Below are 18,699 nucleotides of genomic sequence, written 5' to 3' on the forward strand. Positions count from 1 at the left end.
TGTCTGGGTCAGGTTTGCAGTTATGTTGGGAGGGTGTGTCTGGGTCAGGTTGGTGTTTATGTTGGGAGGGAGTGTCTGGGTCACGTTGGCAGTTATGTTGGGAGGGAGTGTCTGGGTCAGGTTGGCAGTTATGTTGGGAGGGATTGTCTGGGTCAGGTTGGTGGTTATGTTGGGAGGGAGTGTTTGAGTCAGGTTGGTGGTTATGTTTGGGGGGGTGTCTGGGTCAGAATGGCAGTTATGTTTGGAAGGGGTGTCTGGGTAAAATTGGTGGTTATGTTGGGAGGGAGTGTTTGAGTCAGGTTGGTGGTTATGTTGAGAGGGGGAGTCTGGGTCAGGTTGGTGGTTATGTTAGGAGGGTGAGTTTGAGTTTGGTTGGTGGTTATGTTAGGAGTGAGTGTCTGGGTCAGGTTGGCAGTTATGTTTGGAGGGAGTGTCTGGGTCAAGTTGGTGGTTATGTTGGGAGGGATTGTTTGAGTCAGGTTGGTGGTTATGTTGAGAGGGGGTGTCTGGGTCATGTTGGTGGTTATGTTGGGAGGGAGTGTTTGAGTCTGGTTGGTGGTTATGATAGGAGGGAGTGTTTGGGTCAGGTTGGTGGTTATGTTGGGAGCGAGTGTCTGGGTCAGGTTGGTGGTTATGTTGAGAGGGGGTGTCTGGGTCAGGTTGGTGGTTATGTTTGGAGGGGATGTCTGGGTCAGACTGGCAGTTATGTTTGGAGGGGGTGTCTGGGTCAAGTTGGTGGTTATGTTGGGAGGTATTGTTTGAGTCAGGTTGGTGGTTATGTTGAGAGGGGGTGTCTGGGTCATGTTGGTGGTTATGTTGGGAGGGAGTGTTTGAGTCTGGTTGGTGGTTATGATAGGAGGGAGTGTTTGGGTCAGGTTGGTGGTTATGTTGGGAGCGAGTGTCTGGGTCAGGTTGGTGGTTATGTTGGGAGGGAAGGTTTGAGTCTGGTCAGTGGTTATGTTAGGAGGGGGTGTCTGGGTCAGGTTAGCAGTCATGTTGGGAGGGTATGTCTGGGTCAAGTTCACAGTCGTGTTGAGGGGGCCCGTTGGAGTCAGGTTGGTGGTAATGTTTGGAGGGACCGTCTGGGTCAAGTTTATAGATGCCACAGCGGTGGTTGATGTTGCTGTGGTATTAGATGCAGTGGCATTTGTACTGGGTGTTATTATGGAAATATCCGTACTGTTAGGGTTGCTTAAGTCCACTGAACCATTTGTGGCCAGTCTACTGACTGGAGAATCCAGAGAACCTGGAAAAGGAGTAGAGGGAAGAAAATGTAATATTTTTTTGTTTCAAAACAAAATATATGTCCCTTACTTGATCAAAGTGTTGCACTTACCATTTGATATGCTCCCTGTTACAAGGAAGACAAAAGTGTCTGTAGTTGCAGAACGGGTGGTGCTACTAAGACCTGCAGCATTGAAAATGCATTGAATCTTTCTACCGATGACTGAGCCTTTGAAGCTTCCAGGGATGAACTGCAGCACAACAGAAGGAATATAAGTTAATATGACACTGCTAGGATGGGGCATAAAACTACTTCTGAAAATACATATACAGTGCTATGGCAAAATATTTGCTATTGATGCTGTATTGTTTACTGTAAAGAACATCCTAAAATGCTAAAAATTGTCATAGTATCATTTATACAGAAGTCTCTCTGGAAAGGGGCCTTACTGTGTTATCCTGAGCCAGTCTTTGATTGTTCAGTGTGGAACGGAAGAACTTCAGTGCACCATTGATGTTGGCGCAAGAATAGACAGTGGCTCCTTGACCCTGAGAATTTGAAAAGAGTAAATTAGACAGGGAACCATATTTACTTACAAACCATAATTACAGTGCTTCAAATGTTAGATTCTATTAAAAGAAACATAGTTGAAAATAAATTTATTTGATCTCTTACAGTGTTGTCACGAGAGAGGCCTGCTCCAATGTAACCATCTGTCTCGCCACTGAGCTCAAAAGTAAAATTATCTGTATTTCCGCTCACTCCTCTTGTGGAGAGAAAATAGCAAGAACCTTCTGCACCTGGATTACAGGCAGGTGGAGCGGAGAAACACGCCCTATCCCTCCTGCAGTTATCCCTGCCAGTGATGTCCTGCAATAAAAAAATAAAACATTACTTGCGCTTTAACAGTCAGGATGGTTACTGCCACTTTTAACAGAACAACAAAAATGGACTTACTGGAGACTGTGTATTAGAGCCTGATGTTGTTATAATGTTTGTTACAGTGAGGGGCCGTGTCTGGGTCGGGTTTGTGGTAATATTGGGAGGCAGTGTCTGGGTCAGGTTGGCAGTAATGTTGGGAGGGAGTGTCTGGATCAAGTTGGTGGTTATGTTGGGAGGGCTTGTTTGGGTCTGGTTGGTGGTTATGTTTGGAGGGAGAGTCTGGGTCAAGTTTGCAATTATGTTGGGACTCTGTGTCTGGGTCAGGTTGGTGGTTATGTTGGGAGTGAGTGTCTGGGTCAGGTTGGCAGTTATGTTTGGAGGTTGTGTCTGGGTCAGACTGGCAGTTATGTTTGGAGGGGGTGTCTGGGTCAAGTTGGTGGTTATGTTGGGAGGGAGTGTTTGAGTTAGGTTGGTGGTTATGTTGGGAGGGTTTGTTTGAGTTTGGTTGGTGGTTATGTTAGGAGGGAGTGTTTGAGTCTGGTTGGTGGTTATGTTAGCAGGGAGTGTTTGAGTCTGGTTGGTGGTTATGATAGGAGGGAGTGTTTGGGTCAGGTTGGTGGTTATGTTGGGAGGGAGTGTTTGAGTTTGGTTGGTGGTTATGCTGGGAGGGAGTGTTTGAGTCTGGTTGGTGGTTATGATAGGAGGGAGTGTTTGGGTCAGGTTGGTGGTTATGTTGGGAGCGAGTGTCTGGGTCAGGTTGGTGGTTATGTTTGGAGGGAGTGTTTGAGTCAGGTTGGTGGTTATGTTAGGAGGGAGTGTCCAGTTCAGGTTGTCAGTTATGTTGTGAGGGAGTGTCTGGTTCAGGTTGGTGGTTATGTTTGGAGGGAGTGTTTGAGTCTGGTCAGTGGTTATGTTAGGAGGGGGTGTCTGGGTCAGGTTAGCAGTCATGTTGGGGGGGTATGTCTGGGTCAAGTTCACAGTCGTGTTGAGGGGGCCCGTTGGAGTCAGGTTGGTGGTAATGTTTGGAGGGACCGTCTGGGTCAAGTTTATAGATGCCACAGTGGTGGTTGATGTTGCTGTGGTATTAGATGCAGTGGCATTTGTACTGGGTGTTATTACGGAAATATCTGTACTGTTAGGGTTGCTTAAGTCCACTGAACCATTCGTGGCCAGTCTACTGACTGGAGAATCCAGAGAACCTGGAAAAGGAGTAGAGGGAAGAAAATGTAATATTTTTTGTTTCAAAACAAAATATATGTCCCTTACTTGATCAAAGTGTTGTGCTTACCATTTGATATGCTCCCTGTTACAAGGAAGACAAAAGTGTCTGTAGTTGCAGAACGGGTGGTGCTACTAAGACCTGCAGCATTGAAAATGCATTGAATCTTTCTACCGATGACTGAGCCTTTGAAGCTTCCAGGGATGAACTGCAGCACAACAGAAGGAATATAAGTTAATATGACACTGCTAGGATGGGGCATAAAACTACTTCTGAGAATGCATATACAATGCTATGGCAAAATATTTGCTATTGATGCTGTATTGTTTACTGTAAAGAACATACTAAAATGCTAAAAATTGTCATACTATCATTTATACAGAAGTCTCTCTGGAAAAGGGCCTTACTGTGTTATCCTGAGCCAGTCTTTGATTGTTCAGTGTGGAACGGAAGAACTTCAGTGCACCATTGATGTTGGCGCAAGAATAGACAGTGGCTCCTTGACCCTGAGAATTTGAAAAGAGTAAATTAGTCAGGGAACCATATTTACTTACAAACCATAATTACAGTGCTTTAATGTTAGATTCTAATAAAAGAAACATAGTTGAAAATAAATGTATTTGATCTCTTACAGTGTTGTCACGAGAGAGGCCTGCTCCAATGTAACCATCTGTCTCGCCACTGAGCTCAAAAGTAAAATTATCGGTATTTCCGCTCACTCCTCTTGTGGAGAGAAAATAGCAGGAACCTTCTGCACCAGGATTACAGGAAGGTGGAGCGGAGAAACATGCCCTATCCCTCCTGCAGTTATCCCTGCCAGTGATGTCCTGCAATAAAAAATAACAAAAAAACATTACTTGCGCTTTAACAGTCAGGATGGTTACTGCCACTTTTAACAGAACAACAAAAATAGACTTACTGGTGACTGTGTATTAGAGCCTGATGTTGTTATAATGTTTGTTACAGTGAGGGGCCGTGTCTGGGTCGGGTTTGTGGTAATATTGGGAGGCAGTGTCTGGGTTAGGTTGGCAGTAATGTTGGGAGGGAGTGTCTGGATCAAGTTGGTGGTTATGTTGGGAGGGCTTGTTTGGGTCTGGTTGGTGGTTATGTTTGGAGGGAGTGTCTGGGTCAGGTTTGCAGTTATGTTGGGACTCTGTGTCTGGGTCAGGTTGGTGGTTATGTTGGGAGTGAGTGTCTGGGTCAGGTTGGCAGTTATGTTTGGAGGGTGTGTCTGGGTCAGACTGGCAGTTATGTTTGGAGGGGGTGTCTGGGTCAAGTTGGTGGTTATGTTGGGAGGGAGTGTTTGAGTCAGGTTGGTGGTTATGTTGAGAGGGGGTGTCTGGCTCAGGTTGGTGGTTATGTTGGGAAGGTGTGTTTGAGTTTGGTTGGTGGTTATGTTTGGAGGGAGTGTTTGAGTCTGGTTGGTGGTTATGATAGGAGGGAGTGTTTGGGTCAGGTTGGTGGTTATGTTGGGAGTGAGTGTCTGGGACAGGTTGGTGGTTATGTTTGGAGGGGGTGTCTGAGTTTGGTTGGTGGTTATGTTAGGAGGGAGTGTTTGACTCTGGTTGGTGGTTATGATAGGAGGGAGTGTCTGGGTCAGGTTGGTGGTTATGTTGGGAGTGAGTGTCTGGGACAGGTTGGTGGTTATGTTTGGAGGGGGTGTCTGAGTTTGGTTGGTGGTTATGTTAGGAGGGAGTGTTCGGTTCAAGTTGTCAGTTATGTTGGGAGGGAGTGTCTGGTTCAGGTTGGTGGTTATGTTGGGAGGGAGTGTTTGAGTCTGGTCAGAGGTTATGTTAGGAGGGGGTGTCTGGGTCAGGTTAGCAGTCGTGTTGGGAGGGTATGTCTGGGTCAAGTTCACAGTCGTGTTGAGGGGGCCCGTTGGACTCAGGTTGGTGGTCATGCTTGGAGGGACCGTCTGGGTCAAGTTTGTAGATGCCACAGTGGTGGTTGATGTTGCTGTGGTATTAGATGCAGTTGCATTTGTACTGGGTGTTATCACTGAAATATCCGTACTGTTAGGGTTGCTTAAGTCCACTGAACCATTTGTGGCCAGTCTACTGACTGGAGAATCCAGAGAACCTGGAAAAAAGAATAGAGGAAGAAAATGTAATATTTTTTTGTTTCAAAACAAAATATATGTCCCTTACTTGATCAAAGTGTTGCACTTACCATTTGATATGCTCCCTGTTACAAGGAAGACAAAAGTGTCTGTAGTTGCAGAACGGGTGGTGCTACTAAGACCTGCAGCATTGAAAATGCATTGAATCTTTCTACCGATGACTGAGCCTTTGAAGCTTCCAGGGATAAACTGCAGCACAACATAAGGGATATTACTTAATATGACACTGCTAAGATGGGACATAAAACTACTTCTGAGAATACATATACAGTGCTATGGGAAAATCTTTGCTATTGATGACACAAAAATTATCTAAACCATACAAGCAAAATTAAATCAGACTGGCTGAAAAAACAAAAACAAATAAAAAATAAATAAAAAGTTTTGGCTAGTCAATGCAGTACAGTACTTAAACACTATTTAAATATTCTGACATTAAAATGACTTAAAATGCACAGTTCATGCTTAAAATCCTCCAAATATCACAGAACAAAAGCTTGACTGGGCCACAGTTCTTCTACAGAATTAAATAACCACAGGCATTTGCTTGTGTTATTGTTTGGTATTATAGGTTACTAGCAAGAGGATTTGGCAGTCAAAGCTATTATATTTTAATTAGATTTCATGCATTAATGGTCTCTGAAAAAGGGCCTTACTGTATTATCCTGTGTCAGTATTTGATTGGTCAGTGTGGAACGAATTAACCTCAGTGCACCATTCAATTTGGCGCAAGAATAAACTGTGGCACCCTGACCCTATGGACAAGGAAAGTAGAGTCAAAATAGATTAGTCCAACAACCAGATACCATTATTTCATCTAATTGAATGTAATGTTTAATATTTAAGCATTTTAATCCTAATTTCTAAAATAAGTATCAGATAAAAAAGTAACAGGATTGAAAATCTTACACTGTTGTCTCGAGATAGGCCAGCTCCAATGTAACCATCTGTCTCACCGCTGAGCTCAAAAGTAAAATTATCTGTATTTCCGCTCACTCCTCTTGTGGAGAGAAAATAGCAGGAACCTTCTACACCTGGATTACAGGAAGGTGGAGCAGAAAAACATGCCCTATCCCTCCTGCAGTTATCCCTGCCAGTGATGTCCTGCAATAAGAAAAAAAATACTTTAACAGTCCAGATGGTTACTGCAATTTTTAACAGGAGAAAAACAAATGACTTACTGGTGACTGAGTATTAGAGTCTGATGTTGTTATAATGTTTGTTACAGTGAGGGGGCCTGCCTGGGTCGGGTTTGTGGTAATATTGGGAGGCAGTGTCTGGGTCAGGTTGGTACTTATGTTGGGAGGGATTGTCTGGGCCAGGTTGGTGGTTATGTTGAGAGGGAGTGTCTGGGTCAGGGTGGCAGTTATATTGGGAGGGAGTGTCTGGGTCAGGTTGGCAGTAATGTTGGGAGGGAGTGTCTGGGCCAGGTTGGTAGTTACGTTGTGAGGGAGTGTTTGAGTCTGGTTGGTGGTTATGTAAGGAGGGTATGTCTGAGTCAGGTTGGCAGTTATGTTGGGAGGGGGTGTCTGGGTCAGGTTGGTGGTTATGTTGGGAGGGAGGGTCTGGGTCAGGTTGGCAGTTATGTTTGGAGGGGGTGTCTGGGTCAGACTGGCAGTTATGTTGGGAGGGTGTGTTTGGGTCAGGTTGGTGGTTATGTTGGGAGGGAGTGTCTGGGTCAGGTTGGCAGTTATGTTGGGAGGGGGTGTCTGGTTCAGGCTGGTGGTTATGTTAGGAGGGAGTGTTTGAGTCAGGTTGATGGCTATGTTAGGAGGGGGTGTCTGGGTCAGACTGGCAGTTATGTTGAGAGGTGGTGTCTCGGTCAGGTTGGTGGTTATGTTGGGAGGGAGTGTTTGAGTCTGGTTGGTGGTTATGATAGGAGGGAGTGTCTGGGTCAGGTTGGCAGTTATGTTGGGAGGGGGTGTCTGGTTCAGGCTGGTGGTTATGTTAGGAGGGAGTGTTTGAGTCAGGTTGATGGCTATGTTAGGAGGGGGTGTCTGGGTCAGACTGGCAGTTATGTTGAGAGGTGGTGTCTCGGTCAGGTTGGTGGTTATGTTGGGAGGGAGTGTTTGAGTCTGGTTGGTGGTTATATTAGGAGGGTGTGTCTGGGTCAGGTTGGCAGTCATGTTGGCAGGGTATGTCTGGATCAAGCTCGAAGTCGTGTTGAAGGGGCCCGTTTGAGTCAGATTGGTGGTCAAGTTGAGAGGGCCCATCTCGTTCTGGTTTGTCGTCATGTTGAGAGGGCCCATCTGGGTTGGGTTTGTGGTCATATTAAAAGGACTCATTTGGTTTGTGGTCATGTTGAAAGGGCTCATTTGGTTCGGGTTTGTGGTCATATTGAGAGGGCCCAACTGGGTTGGGTTTGTGGTCAAGTTAAAAGGGCTCGTTTGGTTCGGGTTTGTGGTTATGTTGAGAGACCCCATCAGGGATGGGTTTGTAGTTATATTTAGAAGACTTATTTGGTTTGTGTTTGTGGTCATGTTGAGAGGATCCATTTGGGTTGGGTTTGTGGTTATGTTAAAAGGACTCATTTGGTTTGTGTTTGTGGTCATGTTGAAAGGGCCCATCAGGGTTGGGTTTGTAGTCATGTTAACACCCACTTGGTTTGGGTTTGTGGTTATGTTAAAAGGACTCATTTGGTTTATGGTTGTGGTCATGTTGTAAGGGCCCACCTGGGTTGGGTTTGTAGTCATGTTAAAAGGGCTCATCTGGTTTGGGATTGTGGTTATGTTGAGAGGCCCCATCAGGGAGGGGTTTGTGGTTATATTAAGAAGGCCTGTCTGGGTTAGGCTGGTAGTCATGTTGAGAGGGCCCACCTGGGTTGGGTTTGTGGTTATGTTAAAAGAGCTCATTTGGTTCAGGTTTGTGGTCATATTGAGAGGGCCCATCTGGGTTGGGTTAGTGGTTATGTTAAAAGGACTAATTTGGTTTGTGGTCATGTTGATAGGGTCCGTCTGGTTTGGCGTCATGTTAAAAGGGCTCATCTGGTTCGAGTTTGTGGTCATGTTGAGAGGACCCATCTGGGTGGGGTTTGTGGTTATGTTAAAAGGACTCATTTGGTTTGTGGTCATATTGAAAGGGCCCATCTGGGTTGGGTTTGTGGTCATGTTAAAAGGGCTCATCTGATTTGAGTTTGTGGTCATGTTGAAAGGGCCCATCTGGGATGGGTTTGTAGTTATATTAAGAGGGTATGTGTTTGTAACGGTGTTGGTCATGTTGAGAGGAATCATTTGGGTAAGGTTTGGGCTTATGTTGGTAGGTCCTGTTTGAGTCAAGTTCGTTGTTATGTTGAAGGGACCAACCTGGTTTGGGTTGGTAGTCATGCTGGGTATGTCTGTCTGGGTCAAGTTAGTGGTAATGTTGGGTGGTTGCGTCTGGGTCAGGATGGTGGTAATGTTGGGTGGTAGCATCTGGGTCAGGTTGGTGGTCATGTTGGTTGGTAGCATCTGGGTCAGGTTGGTGGTCATGTTAGAAGATATCCAGCTGTCTGTAGTGTTGCTACTGCTTGTTGTATTGCTCCCATTGACACCAAGCATCATGCATGCTATCCCCAGGATAGCCACATAGATCCATTTACTCCTCATCCGTGATCTTGGTGTGCTTATATATCTGTTAATCTTGCAGTTTGTGTTATCTATAATAAAAAAGCAATTTATATGTGATGTCAAAAGCCATTAATAAAAGGCTGACTTTATCTGAAAGACTTTGTCTTTCATTATCTTTTATCAATCTTTCGCAGACACAAATAAACATGAACATGGATCCTAAATTCATCATCACCTTAGTTTATTTAACATATCTTATTTAGTAATGTACTGCTGATAAATATTATGGAATTTTAACAGTTTAACCTTAACACTAACATGAGTTTTGTTTAATGACTTTTCATTTCTTTATCTCAGCAGTGGTTGTTTGTTTGATGGAACTAATACACTGTCTATGCAATCTTAGAACAATTCTTATGTTCACACTAGTGTTACACCACAGTATATACTACACAGTGCAACCATTTAACCTTCTTAGTATGGTAAAATGTAAAACTGCATAATTTGATAAAAATCCTAAAAAAAAAATCCATCCTCAAAACTAAGTGAGCATAAAAATGCAACTAAATCAAAATTTTAAAGATAAAATGTAAAAGTTCATGAGTTCGACTACCAATGGAATGAGAGGAGCAACTTTCACACTCAACCAAACTAACATTACTAGCCCATCAGAATGTTTTGCTCTTATAAACATGAAACATGCATAATAGTATCCAATTGCAGAGTCGCAGCCCTAATGAATGGAGAAGAGCAATGGTCAAAGATGTCGATCTAGCACATATTTACAAAGAAAATCCAATTATAAAGCAGCGGAGCTTTGTAAAGAGCTCAGAGTAATAAAAACAATATGATTGCCAGAATATCCCTTACAAAAAAGAAGTTTATTCAAGTGTGCTCTTAGTATACTAGGAAAATAGGAAAATATGCTTTTAGTTTACTTTATTTGTATTCTCAGTAATGGGTTTTATGCACTTGTCAGAAATATACTTAAAATGACATTTAAGTATACTTGATTTATACTTACAAAAAGTCTAAATATATTTGAGCTATACTATAATCTGTGCTTTCAGGATTATACGGTAGAGGGCGCTAGTATGCATCTTCTGTACAGAATGAAAAAAAAAAAAAACACAAGTGAAGAAGAAAAAGAAACACCAGATACTATCACATGTAATCTAACACAATCATCTGATATTAAATAGCATCAAAACTGTAACGTTATGGAATAAAATATCGACTGCTGAAGAGATAATTATTCCAGTCAAGATTTGAGGTGTTAACTAGGGATGGGTACCGAAACCCGGTATTAAAATGGCCCCGGGGCTAAATTATGAAAGACCGTAGTATCAGTAATATCTGACGGTACCGGTTCTGCTTTCGGTACTGGAGGGGGAAAAAAATTATGTACTATGTATTTTTGCTTAATAATGTTATCGTGCACATTTTATCTTATGAAACATTTCTAATGTGCGATCACATTAAGACGTTTGTCTGTGAGATCTGCGAGGTCTCTCATGTGCGCCGCGGAGGCTGTCAGTCTCACACACACACACCACAACGAGCCCGGCGTCCGCACAGATATGAAAACTCCCACTTAATTAAGAGTGACGATGGCGAAGAGATTTGCTTTATAATGTTATAGTGCACATTTTATCTTAGCAAACATTTCTAAATTGCGATATTATTAAGACGTTTGTCTGTGAGATCTGCGAGATCTCTCATGCGCGGCGCGGAGGCTGTCATTCACACACACACACACACACACACACACACACACCACACCAAGAACGAGCGCGGCGCACACACAGACAGGGGCCGTTCACATATCACGTAGTTTGCGCGCTCAAGTTCATTATTTCAAATGTAGGCGTGCGGTATGCGCGCTCATAATGGAAGCGAAGCGACGCGCACAGCTGATAGCTGTATGTGGATTTTTAAATTAATTTAGTAGCAGTGCTACTGCAAGCAGTTTTTAGTGCTGCAAATCCATTTATCCATTGCTGAAATTCCTGCCTCTTCATGGAGAAAGCAGGTCATGGTTGCTTAGCAGGAGCGCAAGTACCCGAAGGCTTTGGGGGAAAAAATCAGAAAGTGGTGTGCCTAGAGTTTTCCACGCGGTTTTAGATGCGATATGTGAACGGCCCCTTACAGTACGAAAACTCCTGCTTAATACAAAGAGTGATGATGGCGGAGAGATCAACACGTTCCAAAGTGTGGTTATACGTCATTAGAGTGCAACAACATTTTGCATGTAAGGGCGGAAACACAAGCAGTCTGTCAAAGCATCTTTCATAAGTGCATTATGTGCAGACAGAGAAATGCAAAGTTTTCGACTGCCTAACACAACACAAAGTACCGATAAGAATACCGTTAAAGTACCGTACCGTTAAGCAGTATCGGTAAGAGTAGTAATACCGTTAAAACCTTAACTAGACCCATCCCTACTGTCGACCAACTCCATCTACATTTTGATTATCATTATGAATCCAATTCATATTCTTTTTTCAACATTTTATTCAGTGTTATTTCTTTACTTATATATTTTTTGTAAAATACCCACATTGAAGTGTTTAAAAAAAGAATGCATGAAGCTAGAATAAAATGTTTTTGTTTACAAGCATATACCCTGTTCTTTCTTTGTATGTTGTGTATGCTTAGATATTCATGTAACAAAATATATACAAATTAAAACCTAAATAAGGACCTAGTAGTATACTTAAAGTATGATGTAAAGTTCACTTATGAGTATGCTTGCAGTATAAAACTACTAAACTAGTAGTTTACTGAGACTATACTTCAAAGTGTACAAAGTATTTAATTAGTAAACTATCAGTATACATATAAGTTCACTTTTAATATAATTCCAGTACAAACTACAAACATAGGTAAACTTGTTGTGTACTCAAAGTTTGCTACTGTTATACTTAAAGTATACTTAAAAGTATGCTTGTATATACTAAGTGGGCCAATTTAGTCCCAAAGAGTACTGAAACATTACACTTACAAGTATACTACTGGAACACTGATTTTTGTATACTTGCTACATGAAGTATACTTAAAAAATATACTTGAACTTTACTTAAGTATACTGAATAAAATAAACTCGAAGTATATTACTTTTTGGTAAGGGATATTTACAGGGATTTTTAAAAGGTCCTGTTCACACAAGATCTATTAGTGGTAGCTTGCCGGTAATTTTCCAGTAACGACTGTATGTGTGAAATTTTAATTGCGTTCAAAAAAACATTAATCTGGAAAAAACATTGTATCGCACTAGATTTGTAACGTAAATCATTAAAAACCTTTTCCAACAAAGGAGAATACTTTAACCTTTGTCTAATTAAGTCATGTATTGTACATCATGATTTCAAAATAAAAGTTTCTGCATGCGGCCAAATATTTACATTTAATGGATTTAAATATTAATAACGCTGTAAAAGGAAACATCACCAGGCCATTGTCGCCCTCTGCAGGTATTTGTTTTAATTCATAATGTACTAAAAGGGATAGGTTTTATTTTCCTATTATGGAAGTCAATGGGAACCAGCAACTGTTTGATTACCGGCAATCTTCATAATATTATATTTTATGTTCAACATAAGAAAGCCACTCATACAGGTTTGGAACGACATGAGGGTGAGTAAATGATGACAAAATTTTCATTTTTGGGTGAACTATCCCTTTAAGTTGGTTGGTTCATACTATGTATAGGCATATTGCATTATGGATTTTAAGTGTTGTTAAGCACAGTCATGTAATTTCTTGGTTTTTATATTTTATTTGAGCCAATTCTAAATGCCTCATCGTTAGTTAAATAAATAAATAGTCATAGAATGGTTTTCGCATAGGTCTGTTTGTGTAACCCCTTTAATTGATTTATATTTTCATAAATAATTTGAATTATACTCCAAAGATAAAATATATTAAATTGATAGGCTATCTAATATTCATTCAATACAATGCATAATACGATTTTTAATTTGAGATCAAACTCAGATAAAAAAAACTCAGATTTAAAATAATAATAATAATAATAATAACAATAATAAATTGGTATTTGAACACACAGGTAATAACAAAAACAGTAACTCAAATTTTACACATTCACTTTAGTTGAACAAAAATGTATCAATGTATTTGAATTATAAAACAAAAATGCAATGCAATGACAGCTAGATATTAAAATCATGATACATATCAGCCATTTCTAATCATTTAAATTGATCTCATCTGATAAATCTTTTTATAATGCAATGTCATTAAACGTATCTGTCTGTGGATTCATGCAAATTCACTCAGAAGATTAACAACCGCTTGTAAAGAAAGTGTAAAGCGTTTCTTACCGGTGTGTGAGATGTTCTAGGAGTTTAGGATAAATGGTGGAGGTGTCAGAGCTTCTCTGGCTTTAATAACTCAGGGCGGGACCGGGAGGGTTGGACACACTGGTTTTAACTTTAATTCTTTTTTTTCTTTTTTTACTTCAGACTTCGTCATTAGCATCAAACGTGAAAGCAAAATGAATATACATTATTATGGCTTGATTGACAGGTTTTCTTCATCAGAGTCTGACAAACACTGGTCATTTTCTTGTTTAATGTAAGTGAATATATGTAGTTGTTCATTTGAAACCAATTTGATATAGATTAATATAATTAAATAATATTTAGATGTTATGAAATGTCTGACATTTTCATGTCTGAAATAGGGTAGAGAAATAGAAAAAGTATAAGGTGAATGTATAGCCAAAGTACTATAACTAAACTTACATAATATAAGCAAAAACACAAAATGTTTAAAATTAAACAAATAAATAATTAAAGCCAAAAAACTCATTTTCAGACGTTTTAATAGTGTATCATGTTCTTATAGTAGTAATTGGTATTTTGGCGTAAATGTTGGTTATATTTCAATGGGGTTATTGCAGTCTGATGCCGTGTATCACTGCCTCATTCAGCATTTGTTCAATAGTATCTGCAAACTCTTCTCCAAATATTTACTCAGGGTGAGGTTTAGACAATTACATTGTTGTTTCCAGTTGTTGCCAATTAAATGTCAGAGCAACATGTCATGCATTCAGTTTTTCATAGTCTATTCATTTTAAGACAAACTAGATAAACTTATGATAAAACATACACTATAAAGCAAGACTCTGCAAGTCTCAAAAAAGGAATGAGAGTACAAGAATTTCAGCATCTATCTTGGTATTTGTAGAAACAATCACGATTCCTTTATTTTGTCCTTTTCGGCACTGTGACTCCTATTTTAGGTAACTGTACTCAACATTGTCCTGAGTGTTAGCTATTACTTTATGTAAGATCTTACAGCATAGATGAAGTTATTGTTTGAGCTGTTTACCAGGATCTCTCACAATGAAGCGACTGCGTTTCACACCCAGACAGAGGACAAATATGTGAAATACGTACATAAAATGTGGATTCTTCTACACACCTTTTGTCATTTATCATCAGACTGGGAACTCAAATGACAAAGCTTGAAAAGCTTGACGTGAAGTATTTTCTCGACTACAGTTTTCTTTCCTTTGTACTGTAAATACCGGAGATACAGATATTGTATATTACCTCAAACACTGTAACAAGAGCATCACGCTACAGCTCTTGGCCGTAGTTGTATTAGATGTGACGTATTCACACTTTACTATGTATTTGATTCAAAGATCAAACCATCTCTGCTCAGGTCAAACAGCATCCATCACACTACGGCTGATGGTTTCCAACTCAAAACCAATGCGTTTCACTGGATTGTTGAGTGTTATATTTGAGCTCAGAGTCAGACAGCAGCCACGCCAAGTTATTAAAACTTTATTCTCATTTTCTCTGAATGTTCAAGTGTTTTAAAACGTATTTTTTCCCTCGTTACACAAAACATTACAGTAACATTGGACGAGCATCCATCTTAAACATTTAAGAAAAACGTTCTGTGAATGATGTGTTTGCACTTACATTTTGAGAACGTTATTAAAGACAGTTCACTTTGAACGAACAGTCCATTAAAGTTACTGGCAGAACGTTTGTCCATGGCTTTGATGGAACCTTGCCAGAACATCGGTCCACGTTCCGAGAACATTCCTTGTTAGCAGCAAGTGAGAAGACTTGTGGGAATAACACTGGTACAACAAGTTCTTCTCTCCTCTGAGAGACAAAAGAAGACGCATCCCAGAGAAGAATAGAGCCACTGAGCCAAGACAACACACACTTATGTTAGCAGCGTGCTCACGAGTCTCAAACTGCTCGGGCCTGTCAGAAAACAATAGCACAAATACTCTGACATCGGCAGGAATTATGTCAAACTTTAGCCAGGCATCTTCATTTCACTTGTTTATCTCCAGACTATAAATATATTATCTCCTCACTCTTAAGATAATATAAGTCTTCACTGTAAGGAAAAAATCCATCTGCATTTTCTGCCAGGCCATTATCAGTTTTCACGGTAGCCTAATTTCATATAGCTAATAATGCTAAAACACCAGAGAAAAATCTATATGGTGAAATGGTTCATAAACTGTTTATTTGTCTTGTTTAGGCACACATTTTGTTTGATTAATGCATGAAAACCCTAGAGATGGTTGTGCGTGAAAGTCCCAGTAGATCAGCAGTTTCTGTCTGGCAACTACAACCATTCCACATTCAAAGTCACTTCAATTCCCTTTCTTCCCAATTCTGAAGCTCAGTTTGAACTTCAGCAAACTTCGTTTTCACCACATTTAGATGCCTACAGTAAATCCATTGAATTGCTGCCATGTGATTAGCTGATTAGCAATTTGTGTTACCAAGCTATTGAACAGGTGAACAAGTGGCCGGTGAGTCTATATTCTATATATATATATATATTGCAACGTCTTTCTGTCGTATGATTTTGATGTTGGATATTTCTCTGAACTTGATGTTTCTTTGTAAATCTTTATTTTGAATATTGTATATAGTTTTGGGAAAGTAGGGAGTTAGACACCACCTTTTGTTTTTGTAACGTTTGGGTCTCTGTTTTTGAATTAGGTAGTTAGGTTGAGAGAATTGTATTTTTGATTGCTTTTTTATTTTGGATAGGTAATTTAGAGGGTTTAATAATTAGCACATGTTGTTTATTATTTTGGCACTGTCAGCTCCTGAAAGTGGACTCCCAAATAAAATTCAAAAGAAGTTGATGGTTCACGCTTGTTTTTTTCCCATGTTACGCTCTACCCCTAGACGGGGTGTAACAAAGGCACAATCCACTATTGTTGGGACCATTGGTAAATATGAGCAAAGGAAGCTGTGAATATAAATCTGCATTGTTTATCCTTTTGATCTTTCATTCAAAAGATACACACAATTCTATCGTATCGTTAAAGTAAAACAATTGAAAGTAGGGAGAAAATCTCTTGATGAAATAATTGTTCCTCTCCAATGCATGTTGGTCACAATTATTGGCACCCCTTGAACTTGTTTTGAGTAAAATATCTCTGAAGTATATTAGCATTGATAAGTTGTAGCACACCAGGGTGACGAGGAGCGTGAAATTGTCCAGCCATTGCTTCCTGTTCCACAGGACTATAACTATGAGGAACACATAGGCCAGATACCTCTTAATCATCCATCACAAGGAGTCAACGAATATAGTTCTGATGTTCACAACAAGATTGTTGAGCTCCACAAAATAGAAAGAGCCAGTTTTTTATTGTTCTTATTTTTCACTTTCAAGAAAAGAGCTAAAGCACTGAAAATCCCCATTTCCACCATCAGGGCAATAATTAAGTGATTCCAATCAACTATATCGTCCTAATGCACGGTGAGAAGGATCACAGCTGGAGAATCGCAGAGTTTAGTTGAGACTTGAGGTCAGAAAGCCTAAAGAAAAATGACTAAAGATCATTTTCATTGGGAGGGTTTCAATAAAAAATCTCCTTGCTCATCCAAAAACAAACAAACATTTTCAGTTGTCAGGCCTCTGTGGTCAGATGAAACTAAAAGAAAAAAGCTTTTTTGGCAGCAAACGCACCAGATGGGTTTAGTACAAACAGGAATAAAAGGGTTAAATATACTGCAGGATCTTTAGTGTTTTGGGCCTGTTTTACTACCAAGGTCCAGGACGTCATGTACAGATCCATGGCATAATGTTTTCAATCAGATACCAAAAGATAAAATAAAATAAAAAACCTGACTGCCTCTGTAAGAAATCTTAAAATGGGTCGTGGTTAGATCTTCCATCAGGACAACGATGCAAAACAAACCTTAAAAACAACCATAAAGATGGTCTGCCACGGCTGCCACAGTCCAGTGAGGTGAACTGAAGAGAAGACGTTGCAATAATGGGGTTCTAATTGTGTCCAACTTGAACTAGAGAAAACATTTATTTCACAATGAGATTTCCCCCCAATGTCAATTGTTTTACTTCAATGAAAACTAGATTTTTTCATTAAAGATCGAAAGGTTAAACAATGAAAATTTATTTTCACAGCCGCCTTTGTTCTTATTTACCAAGAGAGGAAATATTAGTGGAGGACTAATATATACACACACACACTACAATAAAGTATACTATAATAATTCTGTGAAATGTACAGATACTAATATCTCTTTTGTGGCAATGCAAACCACCAAAAACAGGTGGACACGTGATAAATCAAAGCTCACCACAAACTGATATAAAACATACGGAAGGCACAGTGTCGCACACTGAACATAAAACACCCTTGACGAACTGAACAGATGCCTCCGTCACTAAATCTCATTTCAGGTCACACACACGTCCTTCTGAGAGCTACAGATGGGTTCGACTGGCTTCTTCACTTCATGCTTGATTATTCCTCATGACGTTTCCTGAAGCACTGGTGGAACGTCTTCTGAATAGTGATGGTAAAGCTTGGATTAACACAGCGAAACCTCGAGTCACCTACTTCCTCCTCACCTGCACTGGTGAAGCTCAGAAGGAAAGAAAGTCATCGTCACCTGTTTCAAGACAACACTCAGAAAGATACTCGCTTCAGCACTTATTACACGTTTTATATGGAGTACAGTTATTATGTATAATGTAAGGGAACTCATTTATTAGGTTAAATCAATAATTATTTTCAGTACACAGTAGTCTTTACTAATTTCAGTGACTCGTCTCTTAACTGGGTCAGAACATTTCCAAGACATAAATGTGCAGTTTTATTGCTTGTCAAATCATTGTGCTGTCAGACACTGAAGACGTGAGAGTGAAGGTGCTTATTCCTCTCAAATCTACATTTAGATCGTAGCCTACATTAAAAAGAGTTCAGAAACTTTGGTGTGTCGGATGTCATACATTTTTTTCTACACAGTTCTGTTTGCAAGAATGCAGAAAACATGTTTTGTGTGCATTAAATCTTTTATGGTTGACTGACAAATAATGCACAAAGCGCCTTAAAAACCACACCTTTAAACATGAAGAAGAAGAAGAAGAAGAAACGAAAGCGTGAGCATGCTTCTTGAAATGCCAGTCTGATCAATATGAATGTCAGGGAACATCTCACCTTCTTCTTCTAAATGTTTATTGCTCATTAGATAAATTGCTTCTAAGTTGATTTAAGAAAAGTGCTGTTGAAATCAAATCAAAAGCTATCTTCAGTCTGAGCCGACACCCGTGTGTTATTAATAACATAAATAATCTGACAATAACAGAGCAAATGTAATTGGTCGTTGAAATGTTTATACTCAGAAACACTTGAGAGCACAATACAACCATCATCATG

The 18,699-nt window shown here is 40.1% G+C and overlaps 1 protein-coding gene across 1 annotated transcript; it reads right to left on the reverse strand.

The window, feature by feature from the left end:
- Nucleotides 1–200: 200 nt before the first annotated feature.
- On the reverse strand, nt 201–8,912 carry LOC113076108 (agglutinin-like protein 2). Its single transcript, XM_026248789.1, has 15 exons — nt 6,627–8,912; nt 6,355–6,549; nt 6,102–6,200; nt 5,496–5,634; nt 5,011–5,405; nt 4,246–4,866; nt 3,959–4,153; nt 3,734–3,832; nt 3,396–3,534; nt 2,183–3,306; nt 1,901–2,095; nt 1,675–1,773; nt 1,337–1,475; nt 672–1,246; nt 201–419 (listed from the first exon to the last, which is right to left on the reverse strand). Exons 1-15 carry the CDS (start codon nt 8,910–8,912, stop codon nt 201–203), a joined length of 6,519 nt encoding a protein of 2,172 aa, XP_026104574.1.
- Nucleotides 8,913–18,699: the final 9,787 nt, after the last annotated feature.

Source organism: Carassius auratus, unplaced genomic scaffold (genome assembly GCF_003368295.1).
Source record: "Carassius auratus strain Wakin unplaced genomic scaffold, ASM336829v1 scaf_tig00018794, whole genome shotgun sequence".
In the NCBI taxonomy this organism is placed as follows: Eukaryota; Metazoa; Chordata; class Actinopteri; order Cypriniformes; family Cyprinidae; genus Carassius; species Carassius auratus.